At 36.6% G+C, this 23,848-nt stretch overlaps 1 protein-coding gene across 1 annotated transcript in view; it reads right to left on the bottom strand.

Moving 5' to 3' along the window:
• The window catches only part of CCDC146 (coiled-coil domain containing 146), a 66,709-nt gene that overhangs the window by 25,755 nt on the left and 17,106 nt on the right, over window positions 1–23,848 (bottom strand). The window contains 2 exon segments of the mRNA XM_055807673.1: window positions 5,939–6,148; window positions 11,017–11,099. Coding sequence (XP_055663648.1) covers window positions 5,939–6,148; window positions 11,017–11,099 — 293 coding nt within the window.

Below are 23,848 nucleotides of genomic sequence, written 5' to 3'. Positions count from 1 at the left end.
AACGGAAGAGGAGGTGGGTTATAGACCCACAAAGACACCACACATCAAGTAAAGTGCAGTTGCTAGTGAAAACTTTCTTCTTCTTTTGAGTGATTGTTCACACACACATTCACACTGTAAACAACTTGAAGTGAAGCTCCTCAAATCTGAACAGACTCCATATAAAAAAAGTCCTGAAAAGTGACAGTGGTTGTAGACTGGTAAGTCTAAAAACTAATTTGAATTCCACTGGTGTTCAAACACCCACAGAGGGAATGAGCTTGCAAAAAAAAAATCTTTCAAAGAAAAAAGTTGAATGTATTTATCAATGACTGAATTTATCAGACTTCCCCAAAAATGGACAAAATTAATTCTGTGATAGGAGTTTTGTTTTGGTCTGCTCCTGTGTACTGTGCCCATAAACTACAACTGAGAATATTGTGTTCGGATGCCACATGGGTCACACACAGTGTTTGCACTTACCATCAGGTTGTCTAAATGTATAAATATGTTAATAAGGACAATTCATATTCCTCACACATTTTGGCAGGATTCCTAGATGAAGTCCTTAAGACTGGCATAATCACACTAACTAAATGAATGTCCACTTTGCACAAATACCCGTAACAGTTTGCCACAAAAAATTATTAAATAAGTCCTGTGCAAACTGATTAAAGAGGTACTGCATTACTTGTCATCGTCTGTGCTGTGCCCTCTTTAATATCATGTCAGATGATCAAAACACGAATCCCAAAACTCAAGAGAGCAAATTGTGACACTGTTTTTGGGGTGGTTTTTTTTCACATTCCTCCCTCATGAGGACAGATTCCTGTGGAGCCATTCCAGTTTCACAACAAAGACTTTTCCATCCAGCAGAAGTAAAATGATTTGAACACCTCATTTTCTGTGACATAAACAAAGGCAATACTGAACAGCAAGCACCAAGTTACCTTAAAAGGTGGCAGACCAACTACTTCCACACAAAAAACAGCGAAGGTGTGAAAAGGGGTGAAAGAAAGAAGTTAAATGTCTCCCTTTTGAGCAATGAGTTTGGTCCAGCTGCCCATACCCAAAAGTTAAAGACAGGTAGCACTACGCTAACACACCCAGACTTCCTTACTGTCAGGGATAAAAGCAGGAACCTCCAAAGGGCAGGTCATCTGACATCCCAGGTGCTTATTTTAGGATGAGAAAAATTACCAGTTGAAGATAACATATTTCTTTCTGTTGACTCTAAAGGGAGATCAGGATGATAAACTCAGATTAAGAAATCAAATAAGATTCTTCAAAGATTTCAAGGTCAGTTTCTGATTTAAGAGCTATATGGACACAGAAGCTTAATGTAAGACTAGCAGAGAAAATCTGGTACTTCCATTTAGCATATGAATCTTGTAATTTGTGATATACAGACATTAGCCTCATGACTTCCTGTAAAATACTTAGACATCAATCACAACAACAAACACCAGAGCTGCAACTGGCTTTAGGCATTTAATAATTCCCATTGTTTTATAGCCCTTCTTTGATTGGTGTATTTTTCAATGTGTGGTTTTTATTATTATTGTTGTTATACCTATAGCAACATACATAACAAAAAGAATATGAAACTCGTAAGATTAGACATTAATGTTTGCATATGTTTTTCACATTGCTTTACTTATTTTCGTGAAGCTTAATAGCAGTACTGTACATGAAAAGCTATCATGGATGCAGATGTAATGAGTTAGAAAAAAGCACTTGGAAAATTGGAGCATTAATGAAAATACATTCCAGACTTTTCCCTGCAAGATGTCTACAGCTGCAAACTGACACAGAAATAAAAAAATTAACTCAGAGAGATTAAGAAATCTAGTGGTAGTTGTCAACAAAGGTCCATTTCAGTTCCTCAGCTCACCAAATAGCCAGAACGTTATCATTACAAATCACATCATGCAAAAAATTGAACTCTTTCACCACCTCTGACACATAGCTGAGATTGCTGAGGAATCCACAGAAAGTGCTCAGCACCTCACAACTAAAATCTAGTGACTGCAAGTAGAAAATTTCACAGCTGACAAGCTGCTAGCATGAGATTCTTGTAAGGCTCCTAGCTGTAATTAGTTTGTGTGTAGTGGCGAATACAGCCACAAGACTAGTTGATAACAACTTCAACTGTAACTCAACTTATTTTACTTATGCCTTGTAATTTTTTACTAGAAAACCTATGGACAAAAGCTTAACTTTTCACTTTTTATTACTGAGTGACTAATCCTGAAATAATTAAAAGCATTGAAATAATCTCCATATTTGCAATGCTTTTACAAGGACAAACTCAGTTTTGCAATCCTGACTTGCATGCCAGTTAGAACAAACCCTTGCTGATCACATCGATCCTTTCCTTGTTCTTGTGCTAATGTGATTTTTTGGTCTATATTTTCATTCACTGAGGATTGTTCAGTCCCAGTTATATAAGAAACTTCATGGTTCTGGATGTATTTGTACCAGAACTGAACTGAGATCACTATTTTACTTTATTACACTTGCCTAATAGTTTTTGGGAGGAAGGAAACTCCTGGAATCAGCTCTGACTCTGCGGTAGTGGCCCAAATTTTATAACCTCAGTGAAATCCTTCCAGCTCTTGTTCCCCTTCTATGCTGAGCACTGAGGCAGACACACTAGCAACAAAGCCAGTACAACCACATACAGCAGAACAGCAACACAAACTGGAAGAGGAGGCACATACCTACAGTGGGAATACACCACACCCATGCAGTCACCCTCAGGGTGACTTTCCCAACAGCTGACGTATCAGAACTACTTCTGAATACCTCACATATCTGTTCATGAAAAAAGTCACAAAATTTCTGAAAACCTGCTGATACCACAGTGCTGAAAGCAATTTAAATTTACTCTTGGCATGTTGACTACTCATTGGAACATTACAGAATTAAAAGAGAAGATAAAATATCACCTTCAGCTGTTGAAAAACGTATCTGATCTGGACAAAAACTTGTTTACAGAGGCAAGCAAATAGGAAAAGAAATATGGAAAATATTGAATATTAGGATCTCAAGACAAAAACATACTTTGCTAATGTTATGGTATATCTATAAGCTCAAGAGAAAAAAAATACTATTGTCAGATTTGAATCCGAGTGCAAAAAGGGTGCTAAATGCCCTTACCTATCAGAGAAAGTGAACTGAGGCAGGAAGTAAAGGCAGCAGAGACTAGAGATGCTTCAAAGAAAGGCTTACAGAAACAGGGAAGCCGAAGACCTCAGAAACTCTCTCTTGCTTCCAGCTCAGCAGTATTTCCGAGTAGACAAGATCCAAGACTTCTAAGAAAAGGACAAAGCAATAGATAAGAGACACAGATATTCCCATCCAAAGCTATTCTGCTCCATGTACCCCACCTGCCATACATAAGAAGGTAAATAAGCGATATGTTTGTTTTCAGAGTAAACAGCCATTAGTCATAATTCCCAATGAGTTTACTTGTAAGTGCCAAGCACAGCTGGGACTGTATTAACACAGTTGGACAACAAGGAAAACTGTGCTCCAGAGAGATCAAGGGCCAAGAGAGGCTGGACCACGAGTTTCTATTCTCCTGAGAAATGAAGTAAACCAAGCAGTCACCTAACAGCAAATTTGTACTATCTTTGATGCAGCTTCCTCTCTGTCTGTGACACCACCCATGCACACAAGTATTTCAGAAGATACTGCTTTCTTATTCATATACAATCATCAGGCATATAGATCTTCATTTTACACCAGTGTTACTATTAAATCAGCTGCTACTCACAACTCTATTCTGGACATTCATTTTCAGTAGCTTTCAGAGGCACCAAACCCATCCCTTTGTTAGAAACATATATGCACATCCATTATCTGTTTTTCTTCATGGCTCATTTCTGATTTCCCCACTACATTCACTCATCCATCCCCACATATTCTGCCAGTCCTGTTCATTTACACTACTCCCAATATTAAAATCCCTTTAATTTCTGGAAAGCAGTTACCTTCTTTCCCAATAAACAAATCCACACATAAGCAAGGCACATCCTCCTCACTTCAAACCCACAACAAACTTAAGACCCAATTGCAGGGTTCCAAACAATGAACTAAATTACCTGCTGCTCTTAAGTTTAGAAAGTTGACAAATTAAGCTGGAGTGGGGGGATGATGATGCGAAAGAGATCTGTCAAACCATCCTGCAGCAGCGCAAATTAACAGAGAATCAGATGTTCACTGTCTCATCCAACACAAAAACTACAGGGCATGAAATGAAGCTGGTAGGAGTCAGATTCAGAAAAGAAAGGAGGTGCCAGTTCTTGTGTAGTTAATCTGTGGAACTCATTGCTTTGGGTGTTGCAATGCCAGAAGTTTATATAGCTGAGGAGGAGACAGGAAAAGTTCAAGGAATAGGGGTCAGCTGAGGATTCCTAAATACAAAGGAGTGTATTTGGCTTCTTAAATCCCTGGATCACAAATGGCTGGGGGCTGCACTTTTGGTCGCCGTTAGATACTGTGCCACATGGACCTCCGGTCAGACTGTACAGCTGGTTTTGATCTCGTGCAGTACATAAGAGCAAACAGAGGAAGTTTCTTGTTAAAGTGAAAGAACATTTTTCACAGTGTGACTAACCCCAAAAGTGTATTTTTTATTCTGCAAGGTAGGATATTCAATTCAGATATAAAATTAATGCAGTAAATGTGCAAGGGTATTTGAAACAATACCTGAACTGCATTTTGTGTAGGACAGAAATCTTCTTCTAACTAGAGGTAGAAAATAATGAGTAAATATCCCCTAAACATATAAAATCCCATCATTTTTTGGAAAAGTGATGCAAAATCAGTGAAAAATGTTCATAAAATACGAGGACAAATGGGTAAAAAGCATGATATTTTGAAGAGCTCATTTCTAAACTTCTTGGAAATTGCAATAAATTCTGTATTTAATAATTACTTCAGGAAACTTCATGTTGCTTAGTTATCTCATAGCAAATAATACTTTCCAGATGCTTTCCATGTTTTTTTATTTCTCCTGCTCCCAATTTGCTTCATTCTCAAGTTTCTTTCTCTATTAGAGCAAACACTTGGCCCTAAAAAAAAATAAGAAAGAACTGCCAGAAAAATCTGCTCTGTGCAGTTTGTACAGTGCCCCTGCTCTCCTTGCAGAAAAATAGTTTTAACTATTAAGTGTAACTGAGCTGCTGACATTATTTATTTGTATTTATATACATCAACTACACTACAGGTGGACTGAAGATAGGTAAAATTAGCAAGCACCCCACAAAAAGACAATATGAGTTCATCTCCATAGCTATGTATTTTTAAAAATGCAACAGTACTCTTTGTACTTCTATTAAAGCTTCAAGTACAATGCACTCACATATGCAGATAATTAAAATATATACAATATCAAGCTTATTCTGGACTTTTTTCCTTTTACAGAAATGTCAAGTATTCACTTCTTTCATGGCAAATTTCTCATTTTTCCAACATGAGAATACACAAGTACTTCTCCTTTAAATACCTGAATAGAAAAACTTGGGTACATTGTGATTCTGATGTTAAAAATAGCCTTGGGTTTATTTATGACATTGTTTCTATAAAATCTCAGTCACCAGGTCTCTAAGACGCTTCCATCATTTGTATTAAAGGTGCCCAAGAATGGAAGTGTTCTTGTTGATTTTGCCTACCTAAACATTAATCATGAAATGCAGTAAATTTTAACCAGCATTTCAAAGGACACCATTGCATGCCCTAAAATTAAAATTATTTACAAATCTTGCACCAGGGTAATTTCATTCATCACTGAAATGTTGCTGTTAATAGGGAAAGTTTGTGGCAACTTATTTAACAACAGCCATCAAGAAATGTGTTCATGTAAGACTGAGAGAAGATTGAATTATATTCTATGTTATTCTTTCTAGATAAGCTATGATAAAATTAGCAGTGTTTGACCACTGTCACCTACCATTCCATCTGGAACGGAATTTCACACTCTCTTTCTTTAATAGCACTGTATTCATTTTGGCAACTAAGAAGTTGTTGCCTTATTTGGGAAACTTCACTGGAGGATTCTTCAGGGAACTGTTCTGCTTTTTCCAGTTCATGTTGTTGTTGTTCCAGTACTACACTGAGACGTCTGGCTTCCTGCAACAGCTGGATCTCAGATTCCTGTAAACTACATTAAACAGAAGAAATTAGAACTAGGCAATGAGAAGCATAACCTTTGTATTTATACTTCTTTACCTACCTATAATATTTAATTCAAGGTTTTCAAGATGAGACGGGATTAAGTCCTAAAAGTCTGGTCTGACCTCCTAGTTGACCCTGCCTTGAACAGCAGGTTGGACCAGAGACCTTCTGAGGTCTGTTCAAACCAGAATTATCCTCTGATGCCATGAGAGCAGTGGAATCTGATGTGAAGGTTTTTTTCTGCATACCTAGAATTGGAGTGGGATTCATCTCATCTAATTTTAACCAGATGAAAGACAGTTAGTTAGTCTTAATTTGTTTGCCTAGCACCTCCTAGAAACAGTGAAGAGACAGGGATTTTGTTTTTTCCTAAGTACTAAAGTCTAGATCTGAATCGGTGTGGGGACCAATAACAGGTAAGTATTCACCAGGACAAGGCACAGTCTGCGCTATATGACACCTTCAAGTCCTTAGTAAATATTGGGACACCTACCCAAAGCCGAATTGCATGTTGCCATTACTGTAGTGTTACCAGTGTCTGAAGTAACTCATTTAATGATACACAAGCTGCAAATACATTTGTGGACTCCTGTGGAAGCTTGTTATAATGCTTATAGACATGATCAATTATCTGATCTGACTTATCACTGAAGTCTAGCTTCAAAGAAATAACAAACTGTAACACTCTGTCAGCATTAGGAGACTGGTATTCATAATATACTTAGGAACCTACGTGACAATAGCTGAATAATAGTAAAAGCAGCTAGTGAAATACATTTATTATTATGGAAATGTCTTAAAGGGAACTACAGTATAAAAATTCATATACAATGCACAACATATAAACCTGTTCTTTATGCTACAGAAATAATTGTGTATGCTTTCTCTATTTTACCCCATTAAAACTTTTATATAATGATATACTGAAATTAGACAGAAATTATGTGGAAGAATAAAGAAATCTATTATTAATTAAAATATAATCCAATTTAATATTTTTTAAAACAAAGGAATGTAGAATCTCCCATTTTGAAAAAACTCTGTACATAAATTTTAGCTCAAAGATTGTATTTATGGCTTAGCAACAAAAACACCATTATGTATCATACTGAAGAACAGACTTGAGATGGTAACTATAAAACCACAAAATATACAACTGACTATACTGCACAAACAGACCTGAAATAATACAGCAGAAGAACTTTTGTTTTGTGTAACATTTCTACTTAGATACCCACTTCCTTTTTTAAATTAGAAAATAAGAAAACCACAGACTTCAACAGGAAACAAGAGTGTGCCTTTATCACGAACAAATAAGTTATTCTGTGATGTATTTACATAGTAACTTTTTAACAGAAAAATAAATTGACTTATTGACATAAGATCTTGTACAATATTTAGATCTTCTTATAGTCAAACAGAATGTATGCTGGCTTAGGATAAAATATAATTGGTTGTAGTATAACACATTAATTTAAAATGTAATTCTTTACTGCGAAGGTGGTGAGTCACTGGAACAGAACTTGCTCAAGAAGCTGTGGGTGCCCCATCCCTGGAAGTGTTCCAGGCCAGGCTGGATGGGGCTTTGAGCAACCTGGTCTAGTTTTGAGCAACCTAGTCTGCACATGGCAGGGGGGTTGGAACTGGATGATCTTCAAGGTCCCTTCCAACCCAAACCATTCTATAATTCTATAACAATTCTTACATAAAACATAAACTTTACATAAAATTACACAAACACCTAAGTTCTTCCATAAAAACAAAATTCTTAATATTTATTTTTTTCAAGATAATAAAAAATAAAAATAGAAACAAGAATTGAGTGATGAAGCTAGACCAGATCTTGGTCACTACAGACACCAACAGTATTTTTTCATGGGAGTATTTAAATTTAATTGAAGACAATGAAGAAATAACTGGACATCTATACAATGCAGACATCTAGAATCACATGAGTACAAAAGTAGTCTTGCCAAGTCTGACATGGCAGCATTGAATTTGTGAAGTGATTAATAATTTAACAGAGGCTTACAAAAGTAAGATTCCCAAACTGTCAATGAACTATCGTTACCACCTGACTTTCTTATGGTGTATCAAAATATCCGTATTAGGTACCTAAATTGAGATAATAACAATAAATATTTACAATTGGGCCACATGATTATGTGGCTAAATGGGTTTTCAGAACTTAAATAAGAACTCAGGCACATCAGGTGCATCTACACAGTCTCACTGCAAAGTGGATGGATGAGACAGTACCAGAACGGGCTGAGAGCCTGTTCCCAGAATTTCAGCTGTGCAGCAAACAAATTCAAAAGCACGTAACATCTTTGAAGAAGTTTATCAAAGATGTTATCTGCCAGGTGACATCTCTCAGCTTTTCAGAATGCCAAATTGCGCAAAACTGAAACCAGGAAGTAAAGTACCATTTACCACTAAACAAAGGACCATACTGTACACACAACTCTGTACTCTAGCAACAGCCCTGGAGTTTATCTGCATACAGACTAGCTGCAAATCATCACATTAGACAAATTTCTATTGTGTATCAGAGGAATTGGTAGTGTATCAGTGACATAGTTGTCACAGGGATCCAGCTGCTTAAGATGTGTAAGACTCTCTCCTTGAGATTTTTGTACACAACTAAAGGAAAGAGGAACACACACAGCTTGAAGGCCTCATCCAGTGTCATTGAAGGCCTCATCCAGTTTCCACATGACATTGTAACAGCACTGGGACAGATGGGGATTAAATTAGGAAGGAGATCAAATGCAACTGTAATATGTGAAAAAAATAAGTTCTTGATTCACAGAACTGTACCGCATGTTTAAGGGTGAAGAACTAAAAATTAAATCATGGTATTGATTCTGTGAAGGGTTCATTGTAGGAGAAAGATATACACACATACTGAACCTAACATCAGGATTCTCTTTATATCCAGTGGAGAAAACCAGACACTTGCAGATGTCCATAGAAGAAGGAAGCGTGTGGTCTCTGCTTCTTTCTATTGACCATTAAGGGACTCTAGATACCTAGTTCAATGTGCATGTCTACTGATGTTAACATATGGACAAGTGAATTCCACATTTCAAGTCTGAAAAGTCCTTAAAATGTACTGGAGATCACAATCAATTTTTGGTAATCGATTTCCCTTGCTTTCTTTCAGCAGTAAGAGAAATTTATAAGCAGGAATTAGTACTTATTCATGCACTGGCATTTTGCTTTGATGCATGATTACATCTAAGTAAAGAATGTGACATGATTCTCACCAATTGACTTTCTTAAAGAAATACGGTAATTTCATATGCCTGTGAGAACCATGGAAAGAATGAGAGATGTAATCTACCATCTAACATTTTCATGCTTTTGGTGCATGGTGTTTACAGCAGTTTTATGTGTGACAGAAAAGACAGCTGAGTCCTGTTTTCACTCAGGCCACATTCCACTTATCGTCCTTATGTAAAATAATGTTCTAAACAAATGAATTAATATATAAAATAAAATATATAGTAATATGCTTGTATTTTTTCCAATCAAAGACTGATTTCAATCTAACACTGGCTAAAAGTCAATCAAGTTCAGCAGCTACTGGATTTCTACTTAAGCTTAGTTAACACCGACGTGGTAGAAACCTTCTCAATCAACTAATCCAAAATGCACATAGTATGTTTAGTTCTGAGCACTGAGAAAATGCTTCTTGAATTTTCTAGGGAGTTGAAGTGGTATAGGAGGGCTGGTTTTAATTTTACTTCCCAAAAATATTTGCTATGCAGTAGTATGAATAAAGTCAGATGACTTCTTACAGAGTCAGAGCCATATTCTCTCTATTTTATTAAGACAAAACTAGAAGACTCAGCTAACCTCAAGAAAAACTATGTTCAGGATTTTGTGAACCCCTTTTTAAATTACTTTATATTATTTAGCACTCGTCGCTATTCATAGTGTCAGGAGGCACACCAACTCCCAGCATAACCCAAGTAAGCAGGTATGACTTGAATTAGTTTTAGAATCCTTACGCTTTAGCTTCAATGACAGAATAGCCATGGTTGTCTTACAAGCAGAATTGCCATACGGATTTTGATGTCGACTTCCAGGAAAACCAGGCTAAAATATTGCTAATATGGTGGATATTATGGTACCTATTACAGAAATATAACAGATAGAATAATGCTGATCTTACTGACAATTACTGACAATTATGGATATACCATAAGTAATGTCAAAATGATTAGTCACAAATACTAATGTAGTATTGCAATATTTGCAATAGGACTGCTCTTGGTGGATATTATGGTACCTATTACAGAAATGTAACAGATATAATAATGCTAACTTCTGAGTTTCATTTATACTTTGAAGCTTAGGGTTCTAACCTTCTAAATTTATTAGCAGTCCTGTATAATGTGACTGTCAATATTATCAGAGGGTAAAATTTTAGATGGGTCAGAGTAACTGTCCTTCTTAGAAATGAGCCTTTAGCTTCTTCAGTTGCTCTCTATGATATTAGCTCAGCAGGTCAGAGTCTTTCCATATATTACAATTCTAGCTACACGATCTTCAAATACATATTTATTTTAAACTTGTATATTGTCTGTTGCAGTTTGTGCTTCCCTCCATTGCCATTATTATGTTTATATTAAAACCAAAGATGTTGTTCAAACAAGTATTTAAATATCCCAAATTACCTTGAAAGTTCCTATTAAATAATATTATTTTTCAACCTTGTCTTTTTGCTTCCTTTTAATGAACGCTGTAAGAAAGCCTTGAATGATAATCAGGCATCACCATGAGCAGAAAATTACTTTAAATATGTAATGTTTTGGCTACTTAATATCTGAAAAAGGAATATTATACCTTATCACAGTCTTATGCAGCAGGGTGTACTTTCCCTTCAGCTCAGCTACTCTGGTGCCAGTGATTTTTCCAGCAGAAAATAGCTATGGAAGGGAAACAGACAGTTATGAAATCTCCTAAGCACTGATATTTTCATTCTGTTGCAACTTTTTATAACTACAACTGGCAGCCTTTTAGTTTATACAGTCTTCGGTAACATACCAAATCAAATACACAGCGAAATCAAATACACAGATGAAAAATGCTTATTTCATGATAATTCAAGGCATAAATATAAGGTTACAAACAATGCATCTGTCACAAATACAGTGCTACCTGCACCACAATTTATTTTCTGATTTTCTGCCTGTATTAGTATTTCTTGATACTTCTGTCTTGACTTTGAACTCAGGCTCTAAATCACCTGTTTTCTACAACGCTTAACTGGTTCCATTTTGGTATACACCAGCTGGCCTGCACAGGTGAAACTGAGGCCTGAAGTGTCTCCACAGGCACTATGGTTGTAGGAAAGAAGAGCTGGGCTCCAGCTGGGTCACCCCCAGGCCACAGAATGCATTGCTTTATAGGCCTGGGCAGGCCTTTGGCAAACAGCAACATCAAACCACTCCACACACTCAGTACTACGAAACCTGCACGTGTGCGATTGCAGTGCACCCATCTCTTAGGTGATTCCTCAGTGTCTTGAGGGGAGTAATTTCGGCCAATGAGCCAGTCTTTCTTAATATAAATAGGAAACCGGACTAGGAGCCCGATTTTGCCACTGGGAAATATCACGGCAGCAATGTGACAGTATCTCCTGTGATCATAGACTTAATTAAGTTGCAAAAGATCTCTAAGATCATCAGGTCCAACTGTTAATCCAGCACTGCCAAGTCCACCACTAAAACCATGTCCCTAAGCACCACACCTATACCACATCTTTTAAATACCTCCAGGGATGGTGACACAACTGCTTTTCTGGGCAGCCTGTTCCAATGCTTCAGCACCCTTTCAGGGAAGAAATTTTTCTTAACATCCAATCTAAACCCCCCATGGAGCAACTTGAGCCATTTCCTCTTGTCCTGTCGATTATCTGGGAGAAGAGACCGACCCCCAGCTGCCTACAGCCTCCTGTCAGGGAGCTGCAGAGAGCAGTAAGGTCCCCCCTGAGCCCCCTCCTCTCCAGGCTGAACAGCCCCAGGTCCCCCAGCTGCTCCTCACCAGACTTGTGCCCCAGACCCTTCACCAGCTGCGTTGCCCCTCTCGGGACACGCTGCAGCCCCTCAACGTCCCTCCTGAAGTGAGGGGCCCAAAGCTGAACCCCGTGTTCGAGGTGCGGCCTCACCAGTGCCCAGTGCAGGGGGACAGTCACTGCCCTGGTCCTGCTGGCCACGTTATTGCTGTGTGATATTTCTTTAGAAAGCCTTTTCTTCACCTTCTTTGGTTACAGGTAAGGAGAATCAGGTTAAACCTAAGTTTAAAATGTAAGGTGATCTGACTATGAAAGTCTATAGCTAGCCTTTTGGAGCAGCCAGCCAAATCTGCAACTTGTATGGGAACCTGCCAAGAAATTGGTTGTGCAGGTACTATCAGTGTCATATTCAACCCTTATATTTGACAAGGCTTCCACGGAAAGGCGTTTTTTTAAGCTGAACTACTGGCCATTTAAGAGATTCCTATGTGGGCTGTTCTGCAGATGCCATTTTCTTGAATATCCAGGAGAAACTATCCAGAATGAGTCCTACAGTCAAGAATCAGAACCCAAGTTAATATGTGAAAGGAAGTACACATTTTGTTTGTAACTGTTTGATTTATGTATTTTTTTTAATATCTACTGCAAAATATTTCATGGTAGTAAAGACAATTTTTGTTATCTAAGGCCCTGAGAAAAGGAAAGATTTGTCTTCCATTTGTTTGCATGAGATTAAAGATAAGCAGATCTCAAATATTTATTTTGGCATCCTGTATGTTCTGAAGATACTGTTCACTGAAGTTCACAATACTAACTAGTTCTTCTGTGAGAAAGAAAATATTGCCATATCTCAACCCATTTATTTCTTAGCATCATATGTAGGTATAGTTGTGCTATTTGGGTGGTACCTCACTACCGTCCTTTCTCCATGCTCCTCTGATCTATATCTGTGACTTCCAGTTTTTCTCACCACTTAGCTTCCCACTGAAGACCTATGCCATGTTTGACAGCATTTCTGCAGAAATAAACTTACTTGTCCCTGAGGTTATTTCTTCTCCTTTATATCCATAAGCTTTTTACACCTTTTATACTTAATTTCTCAGTTTGGTTCAAAGCTAAAAGCTCTGTTCCAATAAGGCTGGTCCTACACAATGTGAAGACACATACCTTTGAGGACTACTTAAGACAGAGTGTATGGATAGCATACCAGCATTTCAAAGGGAGTGAGAATTCTGTGACAAGTATCATCACCGGATAGTTCCCATTACCACAGCTTTATTCAGAGAGCCATCAGAGTCATTGCTGGGCTACCCTGATCCCAGGATTTGTTATTTAAAGCCCAGCACGCTGTTTTCTCCAAAATGCTTGGGAAGGCAGAAGGGAAAGAGGCAACCACGTGAAAGGAAGAAATATGGAAGGAGGAAGGAAAAGCATGAGCTTGCTGTAGAAAAATTGTGTTATTCACAGTGATAAAACCAGCTGAGGGATGATGCCCCTGATATACAGACACATACTGCTTTCCACGCTGCCTTTCCCACACAGGTGATAGCAAGTGACGTGTAAATGAAGTTAACCTCAGAAGCTATTTTAGCTTAATCAGTGGATGCTCCTAGAAATTCACTGAACGCCCAGAATGGGGCTAGTAATTGTTTTCCTTACGCATTTCTATCATGCTGATGAATAGGAAACTCCCAGTCCCTGAATACATTGCCTATTGATAACAAAAATAAGAGAGAGGACTGGAATGACAGTAGGTACTCACTTGGACCTGGAAGTATGGCTGTGCACAGTCAGCAGAAAATGAGTAACAGCTTTTTGCAAAAGATACTGAAAATGAGTAATGGTCAAATTCTTAATAGAGCCACTACTCAGTGGACAGTATAAAGGATAGAGTCTGACATGTTTGCCTTCAGGTGGGCTGAGAAGTAAATAGTTTTTCAGCTGGGATGACTTTGGTTCTTACTAATATCTAGAATGGAACTAGAGCCAAGAAATTGATTGTCCTTCCATCTTCTGAACAGGCTATTCAGATTCCTGAAGCAAACTGCCTCTTGTGGCCATAGACATCCTCTATCTCAACGGCAAATTACAGTAACTATTAAAACAATTTTTCCTGTATAGTTTCTCCTCAGAGTATTTCACACTTCATTCCATTGCACAGAAACACGCACATTTGGCCTTCTTGGCTTGTAATCACAAACCTTGCCAATTCCCTGTCTGTGGAGATATGTTTCTGCCTCTGATGTTCCATTCCAGATCATCTCCTTACATAACTTTGATATATTTTTGTCTACAAGGACAAATAGCTTACGGCTGAGAACAATGGAGAACAATGTTAGTTACTAAGTCTCTCTTTAGCCATCAAAATAACATTTGGAAAACTGTAATCTAAGGGCAACAATCGCATTTTCTTAACTTGGTAAAAATGTTTTTGCCTATTACATCTACCAGCTATTAAATAAAATTTATCCCATGTTCAGAATTTCCATTATAAAAGGCATATACAGTAGTTAGCAGAACCATGTTTTAAAATGCAGCACGATACAAGTGAATTTAAAAAATCTACTTGAAATGGATTAAGTGAATACTCACTTCCCTGATGCTTTTCACCTGATCTAGAATAAATTTGGTTTTGCAGGCATTTTACATGACAGAAGGCTGTATAGAAGGAGATATCTTGTACAAGGTATCTAACACATCAGACTTTCAGAAAAGAAATGCTTGCCAGAGAGCATTAATGTCTTGTATAAAGGTCAGTATTGAAGTCCCCAGATTCCTGTGAAATCTAATGCCAAGGGTCTTGGAAAGATTATGAAAAAAAATAAAGAAAATCTCAAAATGGCCCATCTTGCACATGTAACAAAAGACTACACTGATTAATTTGATTAATTCCTAATAGAAGCAACACAGAAATTCAGTGTAAAAAATAGAAAATATTCCTAACTCTTATTATTTGTAAAAATGCTTTAGTTTAAACAACATATTTTTGAATAAGTTCTGGGTTAACTCAAAAAACACTACACTTTGGCAGCAGTGACTGTAACAAATATTAGAGCTTCCAGATTTCAGCTTTAGGGAAGTAAGCTTGCAAGTTAGTTCAAAAAAAGTCATCATTCAAGAACACTCAAAGAAAACAATGACAAAATAGTCAACAGCATCTATATATAAACATACGTACACATATACAAACATAACATTTCTAAATGCAGTTATATGATAATTTTTTTCTGGTCAGTTGGATCTGTATTAGCCACAATTCTACAAAAAAAAAAAAAAAAAAAAAAGCTGTGTATAAGACTAATGTCCCAAGTTTAAAAAAGAAGTTTCATTTCACTCCTCCCCCTTCCCCTCAAGACACAGTCATAGTTCACTTCATAGCTTTGAGGCTCTCACGTTGCTGAGGTAAGTAAAACGGTAGTTCTTAGTTCAACTAATTCTGTTGCTACACTGAAAAGATAAAGAGCGAGTGAGAAGATGAAGTAGTAAGGGGAAAAAAAGAGCTTGTGAATAGCAACTGAGGATGTCTTTTCTCAGTCCTCTGTTAACCATAATGCCCTGGAAAGAACTGAGATAATTTTGTTATACTGGTGTTCTCAAATCTGGAGTTTGGAATATAGTCGGGTAAATATTCTTAAACTGTTGAGTCTTCCAATCCCTTTCCATGTCAGTTGTACTTAACCGTGTTTTGCTTTTCTCTGCTTTTCTTTCTCATTATACATGAGAATGAACTGAGACCCTGAACATTTTTAAACACACTCCAAATTGATAGATCATCTGGATAAACTGAAGTAAATTTTCCTTATCTAAATGGAGGATTATTGGAAAGTTGGATGAAGATTTGGCTGCTAACGAATGATTGCCTGGCAACTTTCTCCTTTCATTTTCCCCATACTCCCATAAATGTAACCACATAAACAGTATGGAAGTATGCATCTCATTACTGGATTTAGTTGTATCTTTCCCTTTTGATTTAAAATGTCTGTTATGTTTATGTTACCCTATTAAGTTACCCTTTCTTTTACTTCACACTCATCTTTAACAGATTAACATGAGTGTAATTTTCTAACTTTGTTAATTTTTTCATGTTACTTCACTATTTGAAGTTTGGCTTTTCTACCAGAAAAACTAAACATAACAAAACCAAACCAAACCCAAATTCTAAAACAAATTTGTTTCCTTTAATCAGTGAAAACTCCCATGAAATAAGGTACTGGATAATTCTCTCCTATGATAAAGACTGTGGAAGAATATTTTGCTGAAAAGGGAAGGGCATATCCTTCATATTTTTCTAGCAAGAAAAGATGGACTTTCTGGCTCTGGGCAGAAACGTTTTAAATACAGGAACCCATGAGAAAAAAACAGAAAATATTTCCTCTCAAATAGATGTTCTTTACACCTGCATAACTTTCTCTACACCCATAGCATTAATAAGTTCATATTTGCTTGCTACCAACAGCTCCCCATAAGAACTCTCCTCAAAATCTTTTGAAGAAAATTCCAAGAAAAAGTAAGCACAATCAGAGGTTACACACAATCTGAGGGAGATATTTTTTTATAGCCTTCCAGCTCAATTTCAGGTGCACTATCCCCTGGATGTAGGACCACAGTAATTTCTCCCAGACCAGAAGGCAGATATAGATGAGATGTTGGTAATAAATAGAAGATGTCAGAATATGAATGGGAATTAAAACTACGGAAGGGAGAGGACCCACCTGATAAATGAGGTACTCTTCCATGTGAGCAAAACTAGTGAAACCTGGCCTTAACTACATCAGCACCTCTTCACTCCTACATTCAGTGCAGCAGGCTTTTGCATTCGCCATTTTAACAGATCTTACTCAATCCTTTCTGATAGTGAGCTCAAAGCAATAGACCAAGGAACTCATCTGGAATTTCAAAACAAGTTTTTTGTTAACTCAAATGTGATATAAATAAGAAATCTAAAAACTTTGACATTCCCTGTTTTTGATTTTAAGGCTCTTCAAGCTTCTTTTGGGAGTATCCAAACCTGGATAAAACCAAGCCAAATTTTAAACTTAAAAAGATGATACAATTTGAATGCTGGTCTAATTCCTTGCGCTCTTTTGATAAAAAGCATCAAGAACAGCACCGAAGATAAATATAGCCACCACTATGAAAGTACTGATTAACATAAAATTACTCATAATTCTTACGAAAGTGAAACACTTGAAGGCTTCCTAGGAAACACTTAATTTCAACAGTCCCTAGAACCTCTGCACTTCAGAGAAATGATGGAGCTAACACATGTTTCTAATTATCTTTGCAGACACTGCAAAATAACTAAAATGTATTCTAAGCTCAAATGAAATAATAACACTTTCCATCTCTTCCTTCTAAGCTGTAGGTTTTGCAATTAAAACAAGACACTGTGACTACACTTAATGTTATTTTAACACATAGAATATCCATCATTTTACATTAATTTTGTTTATTTCAAACATCTGAAAGGTCTCATCCAACAACTCTTTTGCAACAACAGAAAAATATCAAGGAATAAATATATTTTATAGTTTGTATGCACTCAGGATTTCAGTACAGTATTAGCCACTTGGCAAATGGCTCTTCTGGCCAGTTTGCTATGTGAGGTTTGGAATTTCCTCTCTGTACTGTCTTTTTTGAAGAGCTTTTTTACCCTTTTTGGATAATATTTAAACATTCAGGTAAGAAAAAGGGTAAGTTTTCCTCTTTGAATAGAAAGCTTTCTATCCTCTGTCAAAATCCTTGTTGAGTCCTCAGTGTTTGGACACTTACTACATAGCTCAGGTGTTTCTTAGTCTGGGGAGAAGGCAACACTATCTCTCATTGCCTTTTCAGAGGTTATTTCTACATTGCAGGTGAGCAACAGGTACAAACATGCTATGACTGTTGCATTTCTAGCCATATTGCTGGCTATCAGTCTCCACAGAATCTAGTGCATCCTTTAGATGAGGTGAGCTGGGGATATCTGCTGGTGTTTGGTTTGCCTGTGTCTGGTATCTCCAAATTACTTAGACAAAAGCTTGGACCCACGATAATGCACTAAGGGAACTGAAGACTTGACTTAAGGTCAGGCCATTGCTCAGAGCAAGTTCAGTACTGAGCTAGCACTTGTGCCAGAACAGTGCAGAACTGTCTACACAGAAGTGGAAAACAAGGAGCATCTGCTCCAGGTCCTTAGCATCACCGCTGCCGTCAACTAGAACTGATAGAGATACGCTAACAATAAAATGAAGAAAAAAGTTAGCTAACTAAAAAGTAGCATACTACTTGGCTTCTTAAATGGCCAAATATAATAGTTCATATTGTTCTTAATTTCTGAGAATTTCTATGACTTCTCATTACTTCTGAAGATTATGCCCTGGCAACTTCAAGATGGGGCATGCAAAAATGAAGGAAAAACAATTAAAAGTCTATAGAGGTAGTATTTTTAACCTCTGTGGCAACAGGTTTATCTTAAAAAAAACCCCAAACAATAAACCTGCTCTAAAAACTGCTGGTCCCCATGCCAGAGAATTTAATGGTTTTAAGGACTTCTGTGACAAAATCATCTGATTCCCTGAACAATACCTAGGACAGTTTTTACCATCTTCACCACTTTTGCTACAGGGCTTGAAGGATGCACTTCATTTTCCAGAATGCTTTGTTTATACAGTTTTTATTACAACATATAGTAAAGCAAAAAATAAACTCCATATAATACACAAATGGAGTTGAGTCAGAAAAATTAAGGCTGGAAAGAACCTCTGGATGCCATTTAGTCCAACCTCCTGCTCAAAGCAGGGACAGCTTCAAATTTAGACCAGGTTACCTCAGGGTCCTGCCCTGTCAAACTACGAAAATGCCATGATTGAGTAAGGATGCAGTGGCTGAATAACTATTGCATCAGTTAGAAGGTAGTCTCTTTATTCTGCCGATTTATCAACAGCTCTCTTTACTTTTTACCCAAAAGAAGATAATGACTTGCCCTGAAGTATACTGAGTCTAACCATTGACTACCTTACTTTATCTCACATATTTTTTCCAAACCATGCAGATGAAGAGTGAAATGTATTCCCTTTAGATGTTAGGAAGCATAAAGAAGATAAGAAGAGATGCCAGACTAAAGGACAATAATGAAGCCAGTGTATATAAGATTCTGATTCTTTTTAATAATATTTTTTAACTCATTAAATTATTTCAGATTGCTTTCCAGCAGTTATATGAAACAAGAAACAGCCTCAGTGAGGCTCTTACTTGCCTTTGAAAAACATAGGGAGCCAAAACTGACTAACTAGCTCCAACTAAGCATCAGATATTTGGATGACCTAAACTCTGTTTTTAATGTGAAGCGTTGCATCACAATTTATACATGCCTAGTAAATATGATTACTACACTTCTTATTCTATCATCTACATCACTTATTCTTCAACACGCTGCAAATATTCATAGATTTATAGAAGACTAACACTTCTAAAATTAACTAGAATTTCTCTACTCAACAATATCTCAGGCTTCAGCACATATTTCAAAGTATTTTAAGACAAGAAGATAAAGATAACTAATTTAAGACTGTAGATATTTAGTTCCACCATAAATTGTATGTATCAGTATTTCAGTGCAATTTTGCATTCCATTTTGTACGTTGAGAAACATGTTAAGTACAGACAGGAACAGCTATACTGCAGATATTTAGGGAATTATATGCCTTAAGTCATTATTGCAGAGAAAGGTTATGATGGTAGAAGGTAAAGAAAATTGCAGTATGATTTCTAAATTAATCCTGTCATTAGAGTTAAAAAATAAGGTGTAATCCATCCCATCTGTAACTACACACATGCTGACAGGCAGTAGATTTTTTTAGGATAAGTAAGGGAAGTCCCCAGTAAAGCCTATTTATTAGTCTTTCAAGTACAAAAAGATTTGTCGCTGAGTTTTCTCAACTTTTCATTTAGGTGATAAACAACAATATCTGAAGTCATGAGGCCATTGGTTGTATGAATGCAGTCAGGCATTTCTATCCTGATGTTCACGATGAGCAAGATTATAACAAAGTAACAAATACATTTGTATAAAATCAAATCTATATATAAAACGGTTTCCCCTTAAAAGTACTATTTTACAGGGGAAAAAAATCACCTAAGTAATTTCTATTTGGAAGCTAAAACAATTTAAATAATTTAAGAAAATGATTTTTTTTTGTTTTTCACAGAGTGCTTCACAAATTATTTTGCCCTATTTCCTGTTCCACGAAAACCATAAATGTAATGAGTAGTAAGAGAGCATGCACTTTTTAAATGTAGCGTATCATTCTTTCACAGAGTGAGGGCATAATGAGCCTGAGAAATTATTAATATGAATTAATAATTCACTTTATTTTGAAATGGACATACCATTTATACTGAATTACTACAGAGTATTTCACATTAAAAAGGCTATATTCAGATGATGCTACATAAACAAGACAAAACAGAGTAGGGGTAAAGGTATACATGAAAAACATTAATAAACCTACTTACAGTAGATATAGCACTGTATTGCCTTACACAGAGTTTCTACAACTTAACTTTTCTAATTACAGATGGATCAGCCAGGCATCCTTTAATGAAAAATAAACGGCTGAAAAACCTTCTAAAACTAACAAATAACAACTAGGAAAAATAATATCATGAATTCTTTCCCAAGGCATGGCTCATAACAGTAGTTTTGTCCCCAGTTCATGGGAAAAAGCAATCCCTACATGGAAAATACCAAAATCAGCCACCATCAAGATGATACAGTGGGTGAGGAAATACTGCATCTGGCCAATTGTGTCTTGCATGGCTCAGTAGAAGAGGGGGGATAAGAGACTAGTAAGATAGGCATTCCAGGAAAGGAGACAGCTTTCCTGCTGCCTCCTGTGTGGCTGTGACTCTCAGGAGGAGGATACTGAGTAATCGGTACAGTCTTAGACCACCTAAGACTGGTTTTATTGGAGTTGGAGAGGCTTTTGTATTTGTTTTGTCACCATTCTTAAGAGGGTATGCCGGGTTCTTTTCTCCATACACTTAGCCAACTACATCGCCTTCCGTGGCTACAGATAAAGCAAATATTCAGCAGTAAATTCTAGATTTTGGGCAGGCAGATCTTCAGGTGTCATTGGAGAAACAGAATAAATTGGAATTTACTTTAAAGGATCTATTTCTTTACAAATATAGTCCTCACCTTAACAGAAAGAGTGACATTCTTTAATCATGAGTTTTGTAATATGTATTACATTTACAATTGCTTATATAAATACGTTATCTACTATTTACATTCTATGCCAGTGTTGCATTTCTACGTGTTGCCATAATTCATAAATAAAACAAAGACCAAATTAAACAGATAGGAAATTTACACGGTTACTAGTCCTATGTAATCTGTATCTCAATAAGAGTATTAACAATTAAAATCAAATGGAATAGGACTGCCTGCCTTTCTGTGTCCTGACGTGTTCTCATCGATGCGTGAGGAAGTTGAACAGACAGTCACACAATCCAGTGGACAACATAAAGACTGCTTGCATGAAGAAAGACTACTTAATTAAAAAAGAAATCAATTGAATTAATCAAAAACACTCCTAAATTAGAATTTGTTTCTAGTATGAATTTTAGGTATATATTCCACATTGTGGGAAAAACTGAAAATTAATCTAATTACCTTTCGCCTCAACCAAATGTATCACAGAATCACTGAAGTCGACAACAACAAAAAAAATATTACTGCAGCTGTTGAATTTTGATACATCCTACCTCGCCTCCAAAATTATTTGTACGAATGAACCCAGATGTGCTTCAGGTTTGTTCATATCAATCATTTGAACTGCTTACACAAATCTGGATGTTTTGCAACAACTCTTCTGCAGTAGATGTTAACTCCCAGGACAAAGCAGAAATCAAACAGATGGCAAGCTGTCATGTTTTAAATTGCCATAGTCACTAGGTAAATTAATATCTGCCTACAGACTTTTAACTTCGTTGTTTTCTATTTGACCTACATGCCATTATCTGCCAGGAAAAAAACCCTTGCTCTAAAAAATCATGGGAAATGGCTCATGCTGCTTTTGATAAACTTTGTGTAAACAGTCCTCAGACAAGTCTGCTAAACCAAAATATATTACTACTTTAACCTTGCAACCACTGGGTAGTTCTGGAAACAGAATTAAAGTCTTCAGTAGAATTTCAGAATATCACGAGCTCTCAGTTTTTTCCTTTATCTTTAGGAAGGTATGTCTGTGAGATTAAAGATATCTCTTCAACCCATAGAAGGAAAAATAGATTCCTAAAATGAAGATGAAGACTAAACGAGATGAAAAGCTACAAGAAAATGCCCTTTAACCAAACAAAAGACCTTGGTAGAAAATTCTCACTTGTGACTATCAGCTGTTATTCAGTTAGATCTTTTTCACAGTTGAAAAAGATTGGCTTTTGCATGTCGTGATTGCTTATCTACTTTAAAGCTTGAAGTATAATACAGAATACTCTAGGGATCGAGAAAAGCCCCATCTGGAAAGAAACTTTGTTTACAAACTGCAGTTCTCTGTTTTGATCTGATCCGATATTTCTGCCATTAGTTATGCTGAATCAGCATCTTACAGTTTAAGATTGCTCAGTGCCCTTTCAAAGGGCAAAGACTTGTGAAAAACTCATTTTTGAGAGTTTGCTTCATTTATCCCAAGGAAAATAAGAGGCACAAAACACACAAAAAAAGGCTGTAGCATACTACTTTGAGTTCCTGACGGAAGAAGAAAGATGACAAATTGTTGGGAATGGACATTCCGTGACAGAACAAGATGACCAGTCCTCAATTACAAAGCTTCCCCAGGTAGAAGCATACAGATACCTGATGGAGAAGTGGAACTTCCAGGCTCCAAACAGATTGCTGATAGCCTAGCAGCAGAACATCAGACTAATAACAAAATCAGGAGGATAACAGGATTATAGAAATCTCATCCAAGGGAGGAAGTAACTATCAGTAAATGAAGGTATATAATGGATCAAGGAATTAGTGTCTCAGGAAAAAGATGTTTGAAAAGCTCAGACATCTCACATTACTATCCGAACTTTCTTTTCTTTGACATTCAGCATCACTAGAAATTTCTGCCCTTCTTAAAGTTATTAAGTTCTAATGATATTTTAGGCTTTCAATGCAGCACAACAGTCATAAATTACAATATATAAATTACAACACATTTGATATGCATTTAAACATTTCCAGGCAATTCATAAGATGTGAAGCAAGGACAATTATTAAGGATTTTACAGATACAGAATAGTATTTCCAGTCCAAGTCCTACAGCAGATAGCAGAGTTCACTGCAAACTGAACAAACACCACTGTGGGGGGAATGGGGCTTCCCAAATAACAAGCATTTAGGAATTCAATTATATTTCTAAAGCCCTTCAAAAAAGGCTGGTATAGCTTTACTCAGTTTGACAGTAGGAGCCATGCAGGAGAAAAATGCTCTGGAAATACTTTATTTTAGACTGATAGAAAAAAAATCTAGGATCCTATTAATCAAATGAAAAATTTTAAAATTTTACTCACAAATTAAAATCATACATTTAATCTGTTACAAACACTTCAGTTTTGATGCATTTTTAATAAAACCAAAGTGGTGTCAGTATCTTACACGCAAGCTGGGGGTGTCCTTCACCTCATTGC

Source organism: Falco peregrinus, chromosome 6 (assembly GCF_023634155.1).
Source record: "Falco peregrinus isolate bFalPer1 chromosome 6, bFalPer1.pri, whole genome shotgun sequence".
Taxonomy (NCBI): Eukaryota; Metazoa; Chordata; class Aves; order Falconiformes; family Falconidae; genus Falco; species Falco peregrinus.
This window is presented reverse-complemented; position numbering and strand designations above follow the sequence as displayed.